General features: G+C 43.9%; 1 protein-coding gene across 1 annotated transcript in view; it reads left to right on the top strand.

Moving 5' to 3' along the window:
- Nucleotides 1-312: 312 nt before the first annotated feature.
- LOC125636981 (chondroitin sulfate proteoglycan 4-like) overlaps nucleotides 313-12,806 on the top strand; it is a 66,543-nt gene continuing 54,049 nt past the window's right edge. The window contains exon 1 of the mRNA XM_048850934.2: nucleotides 313-552. Coding sequence (XP_048706891.2) covers nucleotides 468-552 — 85 coding nt within the window. The 5' untranslated portion in view covers nucleotides 313-467. The remainder of the gene's footprint in view (nucleotides 553-12,806) is intronic.

Here is a 12,806-nt window from a genome sequence, read left to right as displayed (position 1 = left end):
ACCTAAGTGGATCTGGGCTTAAATGTCCAACAGACATAAGCACTTTTTAAAATCCCATCTAAAATGATCCAAACAACTGTTTTTAAACGGGTTTGGGTGATAATGGGGAGAAGCTGCGAAGGCAAGGGGGAACGAGTGAGACAGGGCAGAGGGGGCTAGTGGGTGAGAGTGGGGCAGAGGGGCGGTTCAGCGGCAAGGGGGGCCAGCAAGGGGGCGCAGGTAGTAGAGAATGGGGGCTGGGAGCTTCCTTGTAGCCTCTTCTCCCCAGGGCCGGGCACCCCGGAGCCCCGCCCCGGGAGCAGCCTGCGCCCCCCCCCCCCCAAGTGTAACTCGACCGGAGCCAGCGCGACAGCTGCTGCACGGGCGGGGCTGCGCTGTGGCCCTGAGCCCCGGGGCCGCTGCTGCCTCCTTCGCCGGACCTGGAGCGGGCGGCCCGCGGAGCCGGTGAAGCTGGGAGCGCAGGCGGCATGGCCCCGGGGTGGGGGAGTCCCGGCGGCGGCCTCCCCGGCGCCCTGCTCCTGCTGCTTGCCCTTAGCCTACGGGCTCTCGCAGGTAGGGCTGGAGAGACCCCTGGCCGGGCCTCCCGGAAACTTCTCGTCAGGTTGGGCTGGGCTTCTGCCCGACGCCGGAGCAATGCTGCCCCGCTCCGGGTGCGCTCGGCTGGGCCTGCCGCCCTCTGCGCGGCCGCCGCGGCTGAGAGCCCCTGCCCGGCCTGGCCCTCCGGCTCCGGCCGCCGCGCGGGGACGGTGCCACTCGCAGCCCGACAGCTGGAGCCGCCGACACATGCGTGGCGGGTTTGGGGTCCGGCGGTCGCTGCACTGCAGCAGAAGGGGAAAGGCCCCGAGCACCGGGCACTTCGGGCCACAACGCCCTGCCGGGGCGAGCGCTTTCCGCTGCTACCCAGCTACAGTGATTGCGGGGGCTCAATTCCCTGGGCGCGCTGTACCGCCTGCTGGCCTGGGGTATTTGTGAACAGACCTGCAATCCCAAGTCAGACTCATCTGACAGGCACTTCCCTCGCTGCGTATCAATTTTCAGGCAGAGGTAGCCCATCAGGAAGGGTTTGATGGTCTTGTTCGTTCTGTGGAAGCAGAAATGCAGGATCAGGGGTCGGAATTGGGATTTAAGAAAGGTCAGGCCTTAACATAACGTTTAGACCTTTTCTTTGTATATTATTTGCTTACAGTGGATTGTAGATTTATCAGCACATTAAAGTTGTAGGCCAGAGGACATTGTTTGTTCTATTCCTTTATGGTGCATAACAAAAAACCTTAAAAGCTTTGTAGTTTAAAGATTTTTTTCGGGTTTGGGGTGTTGTTTTTTTTTTTTTGGTCTCCTGAAATATTAGGCATTGATTTCTGGTTTTGTTTTTGTTTTGTTGGTTGGAGGGCTGTCTGGAGAGCTAGTGGGACAGTGATACCACTAGAGAGACACTTTGCATATTCACATAACTTTATTCATAAGAGTAGTGCCAAAAAGGAGGAATTAGGTACATACCTAAGGGCTTGCAGGAGCAAAGCTGAAAGTATGAGCTGCAGCTGCCCTGTCTCTCAGTAGAAGGGGATTTGGTGTACAGTCAATTTTTTAAACTACTTTTTGTTAAGACTGGTTTAACTTAAGCTCCTGACAAACAGGATAAAAGCTTTTTGTCAAGGAGTCAACATCTCTTCCCTTTCAACTGAGGGCAAAGAAACGTCAGCTCAGGTTTTAGTCTATTGTGATGTCTCTATTCCACGAGGTCTGCAGTCCTCAGGAGGACCCTCCTGAAAACTTGATATGTCCCATCTCTGTAATAATTTTTTTTTAAAAGGCTTCCCTCTCCTTTTAACTGCAGGGGGTCATCCTACATCACAGAAGTTAAATCAAAGACACAAGCAGGAGGTTCCCCCCCCTTTTTTTAGTTCGCTTGTAAAGTAGTGTTCCAAATTTTCAGAACTAGCCATTAAATTTGAGACACCTCATGCCTTAACCCCATGCAACTCTTCTAGACAAAGAACTTTAAAGTCTCTTATGCTATCATTAAAAGTAACAGTGTAACTAAAATCTCAAATCTTTTACTTCTCCTTATAATAAATATCAGCTGCTGTAGTTTTTCTTACTACCTATATTCTAACAGTGGGTGTAATTTTGCAGTTTGAAATAGCCATTTACAAAGTGATACATTAAGTAGCTGTAGAAGTGTGCATTGTAGCAGAGCCACAACTCTCTGGAACCCCACAGCCCATGAGTAAATTGCAGTGGAATTCTCCTTGGAAGTTGAGGGTGCTCATCATTTCAGAGGCCCCCTAAGTGTAATATAGATGTCTTAATTATCTGGGATTAAGTGTTACGAGATAGTGGGTCTTTGTAAAGACAATATAATTTTCTTTTAAAATAATGTGCAGTACTTCAGATATTTGGTAGTGTTCCCTCGAGAACTATTTTCATGCATTCTGCATTAAATATATGGGGCTCGGATTGCAACATGGTATCTTGACCTGTGATATGCAGTCCCAGATGGTGTTCTCACGGGTTTTAGTGACAAGAAATCCCAATTACAGTTGGGAGTGGTTGTTGCTTTTATGTATAGCTCTATGACGTGATTTTCAGAAGTACTCACTTTGTGCCCAATTCCTGTGGAAGTTGATGAGAGTTTTGCCTTTTACTGCAATAGTGGTAGAGTTAGGCCCATGCTGAGCACACTTGAAAATTCCTTGAGTCTTGAAGCCTCTCTCTGAAAGTGAGTTCTTTAAAGAAAGCACTGGTGTGAAACATATATTTTATACTAAGACACAGTATAGATGTAAGAAGTCTATAAACAGCATTGAAACTATATTTAAAAGTTAAGAAGTTTTCAGACTTCTGTGTTAGGAAATTCTTTGATAGTTTTTTAAAAAAATATATATTAGCTGCAAAGGATTAGATCTTATATTAGTAAGATCCTAGCAGAAATTGATTTATATTGTATTTTCATCATCATATTAATGGCTAAAAATGAAGTACACAGAATGAATGAACTTATCCTCAAAAGATATTTTTTCTATTGGACTGTCTTTATGAGCCAGGTCCTGCAAACCTCTGACACATTTTGAAGTTGCAGGATTGGGACTCAAGTTTGTCACCGTTTTTTCTTTCTGAATAACATTTCTTGTTAATTAAGTGTAGTGTATGTGTATAGGTTTTAATATGATTTTGGATCCAATCTAAAGATGCACACATGGTAGTTTACACTCACAAGTAGTTTTTTTTTTTAAAAGGCTTCCCTCTCCGATGAAGTGAGCTGTAGCTCATGAAAGCTTATGCTCAAATAAATTTGTTAGTCTCTAAGGTGCCACAAGTACTCCTTTTCTTTTTGCGAAGTAGTTTCAGTGACTTCCATGGACCACTTTATGTGAGTAAAGATATATATATGTACAGATCATGGTCAGTCTTCTGAATTGTCATAATAGATGAGTGTTTTAATTGTTTTACTTCCTGGAAGTAAGTTGCATTTTTAATTAGTTAGATTTTTGTCTATTGACTTATATATCTGAAATATACATCTTTAATGTTGATCCATATGTTCCCACATCATTGTAAACACAATTAAGGAGTTTTGACCTTTTTGGTATCAGCAGTTACTACTGATAAAATACCAGATCTCCTTTCTGCACCCTCTACCTTTAGGGCGAGTGTGCTTGGCATGTTGACATTCAGAGTATTTAATCTTCAGTGGATCATTTGTTCTCTTCTCAGTGTTCAAGAATTACACGTGACACTTTCCATTCACCAAGATGATACTAGATCCATTAATTTTAATCTCGGCTCAATAGTTTGAATAAATAGCCTTCTGTATGATTAAAATGCATAGTCACTGTCCCCAAATCCCTTCAGGATTGAATAGAAGTTGAAATTCTGTTTCAAATTAGTCCAGCACTCCTATTTCCTGTATAAAATGCTTTTGCTTTTCAATAATCTGCTTAATTTTAATGACTCTTAGAGAGTCTCTAAACTTAAATGGTTATTAAAGATGGCATTGTCTTTCCTTTTACCAATCCTTGGAGAGGCGACTCTTGTCTTTCTGAGTCTGATAAAGAGTTGCTTATGATTATAACAAGCAAAAATTTTAATAAATATTTTAGTAACTATTTTTACATCAATATTCAGGTCTACTCCCTACAGTTCCATTATGCTAGGCAGTTTACAAACAACACAATAAGAGACAAGGCCAGGTCAGCGCTAGAAACTTGCCAGTGTAGCAATGTCACTTAGGGGTGTGACTTATTTGTTTATTTTATAACATTTCTATATTGGCAAAAGCCATAGTATAGAGACAGTTATACAAGCAAAAAAGTGCTTTTGCTGGTATAGCTTATTCATTTGAGAAGCTGGTATAAGCTATACCTAAAGCCCTCTTGTTCTGATATCAGCTGAGTCTACATTTGGACAGTTTGCCAGTATAGCTATACTAGAAAAGCTTTTCTAGTGTCATCTAGGCCTGAGAGACAGTTCCTGCCTCCAAAAGCTTAACTGAGATTCAGGGCATGGCTACCCTTGCAGATGTAGAGCACTGTGAGTTAAACCAGCTCTCGGAGAGTGCAGTAGGGAAAGCGCTGTAGTGTGTTCATACTGTCAGATTCAAGCACACTGGTGTGGCCACATTAGCAGCTCTTGCAACGCCACAGACAGCAGTGCATTGTGGTAGCTATCCCAGCATTCAAGTGGCTGCAACGTGCTTTTCAAATGTGGGGGAAGGGGGGGAAGGTGGAGTGTGACAGGGAGTGTGTTGTGTGTATGTGGGGGGAGAGAGAGTTGGTTTTTGGAGTGTTGAGAGTGTGTCAGCATGCTGTTTTGTAAATTCAGACAGCCGAAGGCCCCCCTCCCCCATGCCTCTCTGTCACACACACACAGCAAGCAGCATTCCACAGTAATGGTTGCATTGTCCCAGAGCAGATAAGCATGCCGGCTGTCAAAAACAGAGCTTTGAAAGGGATATCCGCATTCTTCAAAACAATGACAAGAGTGGCCACTTCACTTAAGGGGATTATGGGACGGAGGCTGATCATAGCGCAGTAATGGAACACCTCGTTCACACTGATGCCTGGGCGTTTCAGCTGAGGCGCAGCAAGCGTTACGCTTCTCGTGGAGTTGGATGATCAGGAGCGCTCCAGCTGCAGAGTCCAGGTCCTCTAAGTGCCTTGCCAGTGTGGACGGGTTGGGAGTTAGGGACCTGGGGCTGCTTTAATGTGGTCTAACTTGCAAGTGTAGCCAAGCCCTCAGAGAGGTTAAATGACTTGCCCACATTCTCACAAAGAGTATGTAATAGATCCAGGATTTGAACTGCACCCTACTAAGTTGCAGTCAAGTACCTTAATCACAAGACCACCTTTCTTCTTGAATTGTGATAGGGGAAGGATTTACAGATAAAGTGTATTTCAGGTATGCTGCACACTCTGCTGGTGAGGGTTATTTGCTTGCAAGCTCATTTAGTATTTGCTTTTCATTGTACACAAAATAACTAAGTGTGATAGTGGAGAAAGATTGGATAAACAGAAGATTTACTTTGGATTAAAGGTTAGATGTGCTTTATAATGTCAAAGGCTAATGTAGCAAAACTCCTTCCCACACTCCTTTTGCGCTGTCAGTGTCATTTAGCAACAGTTTGGCATGTAATATTGTTTCTGCCATCTCTTTTTCTCCTCCTCCTCCTCCCCTAGTTCCTGCCTCCAAAAACTTATCTTCTCCCCTAGACTCATGTGCTCCTTCATTTTGGGGCTCTGCTCCTAATTTAGCATTGTCCTGCTCTGCTTCTGCTCTTTGTACTAGCAGTCAAGAATAATTTACTAAAATTCTGTTGTGAAAAGCCCACACTGCTTCAAAGAACCGTAGTTTAGACCCTTACTCTTGACTTGTGTGCACATAGTCGAAGCACAGTAGTGTTGATGGAGAAAGCAGTGCCAGGAGGAATTTGGAACTGTGAAGTGTCACAAAGGACCTGACCCTCTAAAACAGAGACCTGTTAACTCAACATCCCACCATATAAGATTTTCAACCTTGCCAGTGCTTTTTGAAACTTCTTGCACTCTTTTAAAAACATTTTTTATATAAAATTGCATTTAGGAAAAGCAGCTGCTGAAGATGAGTAAAGAAATATGTAGGTACTTATGGCTCCCGTCATTGTAAGAACATAAGAATAGCCATACGAGGTCAGACAAATGGTCCATCTCGCCCAGTATCCTGTCTCTGACAGTGGCCAATGCCAGATGCTTCTGAGTGAATAAACAGAGTAGGGCAATTTCAAGTGATCCATCCCGTGTCATCCAAGCACAACTTGTGGCTGTTTAGGGACACTTGGAGCCTGCAGTTGCATCTCTGGCCATCTTGGCTAATAGCCACTGATAGATCTATCCTCCAGGAACTTATCTAATTTTTTTTGAACAGTTATACTTTTGATGTTCCCAACATCCTCTGGCAATGAGTTCCACAGGTTGATAGTGCATAGTGTGGAGAAGTACTTCTTTTTTTTCTTTGTTTTAAAGCCGCTGCCTATTAATTTCATCAGGTGACCCCTGCTTCTTGTGTTATATAAAGGGTTAGATATTTCCCTATTCATTTTCCCCATACCATTCATGATTTTATCGCTCTCTATCATGTCCATGTCTCTTTTTTAAACTTAACAGTCCCAGTCTTTTTAATCTTAGATGGAAGCTGTTCCGTACTGCTTATTATTTTTGTTCCCCTTCTCTGCACCTTTTCCACTTCTAATACATCTTTTTTTTTTTTTTTTTAGATGAGGCAACCAGAACTGCACACAGTATTTAAGGTGTGGGCATACCATGGATTTATGTAATGACATTGTGATATTTTCTGTTTTATATATCTGTCCCTTTCCTAATGGTTCCTAACATTCTATTAGCTTTTTTTTTTTTTTTTTTTAAGTGTAGTTTTGGAGCATCTCACAAACATTAATGAATTTATCCTCACAACACCTTTGTGGTGTAGGGAAGCATTATCCTTGGTTTAGAGATTGAGAACAGTGGAATCTCCATCACTGGAGATTTTTAAGATCAGGTTAGACAAACACCTGTCAGGGATGATCTAGATCAGGGGTCTCAAACACGCGGCCCACGGTGTTCTTCCTTACGGCTCGCCAAGCTCCCCGCGGACCTTCCCCCCCCCCATTCCCTCCCCAGCGCGCTGCGTCCCCAGCCTACCTCCAGGCCAGGGGTGGGCAAACTACAGCCCCGGGCCGGATCCGGCCCCTCAGGGCTTTGGATCCCGCCAGCGGATTTGCCAACCCCATGGTGCTGAGGGCCCCGCACCGCTTCCCTGCGGCCCCGGGGGGAGGGGGAACAGAGAACTCCGTGAGCTGTTTTTGCCTGTGGTTACCTCTCCTGAAGCTCCCATTGGCCGGGAATGGCGAAACGCGGCCAATGGGAGCTTCGGGGGAGGTACCCACAGGCAAGAACAGCTCACGGAGTTCTTTGCTCCCCCCTTCCCCCCTCCAGGCCTGCAGGGACAGGGTGCCCACCACTTCCCAGAGCGGAGCGGCATGGGCCCGGGGATGGGGCAGGCAAGGAGCCTACCCTGGCCCCAGTGTGCGCCCCTGCTACCCTGGAGCCGCTCAAGGTAAGTGGTGCTGGGCTGGAACCCGAACCCCTCCTGCACCCCAACTCCCTGCCCTGAGCCCTCTGCCTGCACCCCAACCCCCTGCCACACCTCACACTCCCTCCTGCACCCCAATCCCCTGCCCTGAGCCCCCTGCTGCACCCTGCGGGCAGGGGCGGAGTGGGGGGCAGGGGCAGCAGCCCTCGGGACAACCTACGAGTCCTCATGTGGCCCTCCTGGTGATTCGAGTTTGAGACCCCTGATTTAGATGATCTGCCATGAGTGCAGATGACCTCTTGAGATCCCTTCTAGTCGTTTGATTCTATGACTTGGACTCAGAGAGATTTCTATGACAGCTGGGAATTTAGTCTCAATTTTGAGTCCTCATCTCGTGCCTAAACCAAAAAGCGAGAATTCCTCCCAGAAAAAACTATAAAACTGAAAGGAAGGCCTGGACACTGTTTATGAAAACTGGAAATATCACTGTTATTATACTGTATTACTTTTAGTATGTCTACTATAGCAAGTAGTGTGATGTGTAGCAGATATGTGTCAATGCAAAAGAAATTCAATAGGTGTTCTCTGTATTTTTGTTGCATTAATGTGAACTCCGTTATTAAAGTTTTATATCAAATGAGTCAATCATTTCATAGATACCAAGGTCAGAAGGTACCATTGTGATAATCTAGTCTGACCTCCTGTATAACATAGGCCACAGAACTTCCCCCAAATTTACTTTCTCTGTGATTTTTTTAACATTAATTTGGAGTAGTCTTACTTCTCGTTGTAAATATCATATTATCTCATTGTAAATATATCATATCTGAGTCTTCTCTCAGCAACTCCATTGACTGGTGATTTATGCCAGTGTGAGAACAAAATTAGGTCCATTATCTGTGCAGTAGATGGTGACCCTGGATTCTATTAATGAGCCCCAGAAGCCAAGTTTTTATTTTTTTGTTTATTAAATACAAGGAAGCATGGGGATCTCTACAGGAGCATACTTGGGGCCAAATCCTGCTCACCATACATAAATCTAGCTTTGAATTCAGTGTTAGACCTGCTCATACCACATTAAAATATGGGAGAAATCTTGTTTTTTTGCTGTTTTCTATTTTTTAATAAAGAAGAACAAGAAGTTGTTTTGTCTGGATGTAGATCTGGATTTGAATGGAAGCTTATTTTGTTTACATAATGGTACATAAAATATCGTTAATGACTTTTCCCCTTGAGGCATTTGTTATTTTCAGGAAATATAGCTCTTGTAGCTTATTCAGTGACTATGACAAGCAAAAACAGAATCTTTTCCTTGCAGTTTGTTAAAATGTTTGGCCTAGAGAGCACTCTCCTAGAAAAGAACCTGCAGAAGGGGGCGAAGGAGGAGAACTCTATGAAAAGCCCTTGTGAAATTACCCATAAATTATTCTCATGAGCACCAAAGCCTGCAGGGGCATGTGCTGCTCCCTGGCAGTATGGCTCTATTGTAGTCATGCTGTCAGTGCCTTCCCTGGGTGCAGCTGTCCCAGGAACGTCTTCATGTGGGATACCCCTGCACAGAGGAGGGCTCAGGACAAGATAATGCACTCCTAGGTTGTGCTACCTTTTTCTGAGGAATCTCTATGAAGGGATGATGATTTCGCTCCCATGGCCTGTCTAGCTTTCACCCCTCTTCCTTGCAGAGCCTTCTATAGGATTCCAGGAAGTGGGGGACAATGTTATTATCCAACTAACTCCCTCACCCCTATTTCTGCTCAGGACACAGGAGGACTGTCCATGAATCTTATGGGAGGCAGGGAGTGGAAGCCATCTGGGCCTTTATTTCAATTGGTATCACCGCTAATTATATTTGTTTTACAGAAATGTGAGAGCTACCAAAACATTTCCCATGTAAAAAAAGTGAAGTCAGGTTAGAAAATAAACAGTTCAGTAATATAAATGGGTGGTATTCGGTGTGCATGTGTGTGTATATATATATATGAGTATAAAAGAATAGCACAGGCATGTGGGGACACTACCAGAAAAGCTAATGATTGGGAGAACACTGTGATCGACAAAGCCTGAGTTAGTGCCTAGGCTCCTTATATAATTAACAGGAAGAGATCAAAGCTTAAAAATTAAATTAAAAAAAACTAGCACAAAAGCTAGTATGCTAGGCAGGGAGCTGCCTATGGATGCCGATGACAGTGGTGTATGCTAAGCCCCACCCTTCTCTCGGAGATAGATGCCCAAGTCCAGGCTTCAGGGAGGCACCTATTTCTACTAAGCAGTCCGCAAACAGGAACCCCTGTCTAGGAGTCAGGCAGTTTAGAACCTAAGCCATCTCTTGAGGGAATGAGTTAGGCACCTGCCTTGCTCCACACAATGGCTGGAGGAGGTGGAGCCACCACCCACCTTGTAACGTTTAGCCTGTTGGTTAGAGCACTTGCCTGGGATGTGGGCAGCCAAGGTTCAATTCCCTCTTCTCTGCCAGAGACAGAGAAAGGATTTGAACAGGGGACTCCTCTTGGGAGAGCGCTCTTACCACTGGCCTATGGGATAGTTTGGTCCTAGGCTCCCTCAGTCTTTCCTCTTGAAGCTGTTTCACTGTGGATAAATAATGAGTGATTGGAGCAGAGGGACTGGATCCTGGAGTTTCCTACCTCCCCATGTGAGTGCCCTAACCATTGGACTACAGAGTCATTCTGTCTATCTCCACTCCCCAGCCCAATGACTGTTTAAGTATTTATTCCACAGGGGAACAGGGTAGAAGCCAGAAAAGGGAAATAACAGGTTAAAGAATATTTAGATAAGTTGGATGTATTCAAGTTGGCCAGGCCTGATGAAATTTACCCTAGGATACTTAAAGACATAGCTGAAGGAATCTAGGCTATCTGATTATCTTTCAGGTAATGGAGGATGGGTGAGGTCCCAGAAGACTGGAGAAGGACAAACATAGTACCGGTCTTTAAAAAGGAGAACAAAGAGGAGCCACGGAACCCAACTTCAATACCTGGAAAGACACTGGACAAATTATGAATCAATTTATAAGCACCTAGAGGATAATAGGGTAAATAGTAAGAGCCAACAGGGATTTGTCAAGAACAAATCATGCTAAACCAACCTCATTTTCTTCTTTGACAGGGTTACTGGCCTTGTGGATGTGGGGACCAGATACAGTTTGATTTTAGGAAAGCTTTTGACACAGTCCCACATGACATTCTCATAGGCAAATTAGGGAACTGTTGTCTAGATGACATTGCTATAAAGTGGGTGTAAAACTGAGTGAAAGACTGTGCTAAAAGAGTAGTTATCTATGGCTCACTGTGAGACAGGGAGGACATAACTGGTGGATCCTACAGGAGTCCATTCTGAGTCCAGTACTATTAACTATTTTCATTAATGACTTGGATAATGGAGTGGAGAGTATACTTATGTTTGTGGATGACACCAGGCTGAGGTGGGTTCCAAGCCCTTTCGAGGACAGGAATAGAATTCAAAGATAAGTTGGATAATGGGTTTGAAATCAACAAGGTGAAATTCAATAAAGACAAGTGCAAAGTACTACACTTAGGAATTAAAAAATCAAATGCACAATTACAAAATGGGGAATAACTTGACTGGGCAGTAGTACTGCTGAAAAGGATCTGGGCTTATAGTGGATCACAAATTGAATTTGAGCGAGTGCAGTTATGAAAAGGGCTAATCTCATTCTGGGGTGCATTAACAGGAGTGTTGTATTTAAGACAAGGGAGGTACTTGTTCTGTTCTCTTCTGCACTGGTGGGGCCTCAGCTGGAACACTGTATCCAGTTTAGGATGGCACACTTTAAGAAAGATGTGAACAAATTAGAGTAAGTCCAGAAAAGAGCAACAAAAATGATAAAAGGTTTAGAAAACCTTATCTATGAGGAAGGACTGAAAGAACTGGGCATGTTTACTCTTGGGGAGACCTGATAAGTCTTCATATATTTTAAGGGCTGTTATAAAGAGGATGATGATCAGTTGTTCTCCATGTCCACTAAAGGTGGGCCAAGAAGTTAATTGGCTTAATTTTTGCAGCAAGAGAGATTGGGTTAAATGTTAGGGGAAATGTTCCAACTATAGGAATAGTTAAGCAATGGAATAGGTTACAAAGGGAGCTTGTAGAATACCCATCGTTTAGATGAACACCTGGTAGGGTTGGTCTAGGTATACCACGTCCTGCCTCAGCACAAGGCACTGGATTACCTGCCTCTGGAGATTCCTTCCAGCCCTATTAGGGTGACCAGATAGCAAGTGTGAAAAATTGGGACGGGGTGGTGGGTAATAGGTCTCTATATAAGAAAAAGTCCCAAATATCGGGACTGTCCCTATAGAACTGGGACATCTGGTCACCATAAGCCCTACAGTTCTGTCAGTCTGTGGCAACCTCAGTGGTTCAGGAGCCAAATTAGCAATTAACATTACCTAAGAGAGCCACAGTTGTGTGACTTTGTTTCATTTACCTATAGTACTATTGATATTTAAAAAGAGGGACAGGGGAGACATTTATATATTCTCGCAGCAAATAAGTTAATAAATTAGTGCAAGTTGATAACTGAATTGGTTAATAACATAGCAAAAGCATTCTGGTTGGTTAATAATTAAATCACACACGAGCTGGAAAGAGCTGCAGGAGACACATTAAAGAGCCACTTGTGGCTTGTGAGCTGTAGTCTGAGTATTGTATATGATGAATAGCCACTGTAAAAATGGATTAGACATTTAAGTAGCCAAGTAAACACAATATAAACCCATACATGGGAGCTCTTTGTGAGAGGCAAGGGAACAAGGGCTATCAACGTCTGCAAAATTAAATTAAATTAAAAACAGTCCCCCACTCACCTAAGTTTGTAGCTCTTCTGTCTGGGAAGATAATCTTACAGATATGAACCATGTCTAAACAGATGCCTTATTAACTTCCTAAGACTGCAGACACAGCTCCAGTGCCTTTGCAGCTGCTCATAGATTGTCCTTACTAGTGTTCAAAAGCATTGGACAGCAACTAAACTAACAAGAATTAAGTCAATTTCACTTCTACTGTGGCTTGGAAAAGCTGGTAGCAGCCACAGAGGCACCTAGTGTAGCAATATAGTTGAAGGAGAACTCAAAAACTTTGGTAGTGTAAGGAATAGACATCTTCTTCTCAGCAGCCAAGAATCTCTGGGGGACACTAAGGAACAATGTTCATCCTTTCCAGCCCCCAAAGAATGGGTGTGGGGATTAAAGTTTATTAGGTCTGAG

The sequence above is a fragment of the Caretta caretta genome, chromosome 5 (assembly GCF_965140235.1).
Source record: "Caretta caretta isolate rCarCar2 chromosome 5, rCarCar1.hap1, whole genome shotgun sequence".
Taxonomy (NCBI): domain Eukaryota; kingdom Metazoa; phylum Chordata; order Testudines; family Cheloniidae; genus Caretta; species Caretta caretta.
Note: the sequence above shows the minus strand (reverse complement) of the source record. Positions and strands in the feature narration are given on the sequence as shown.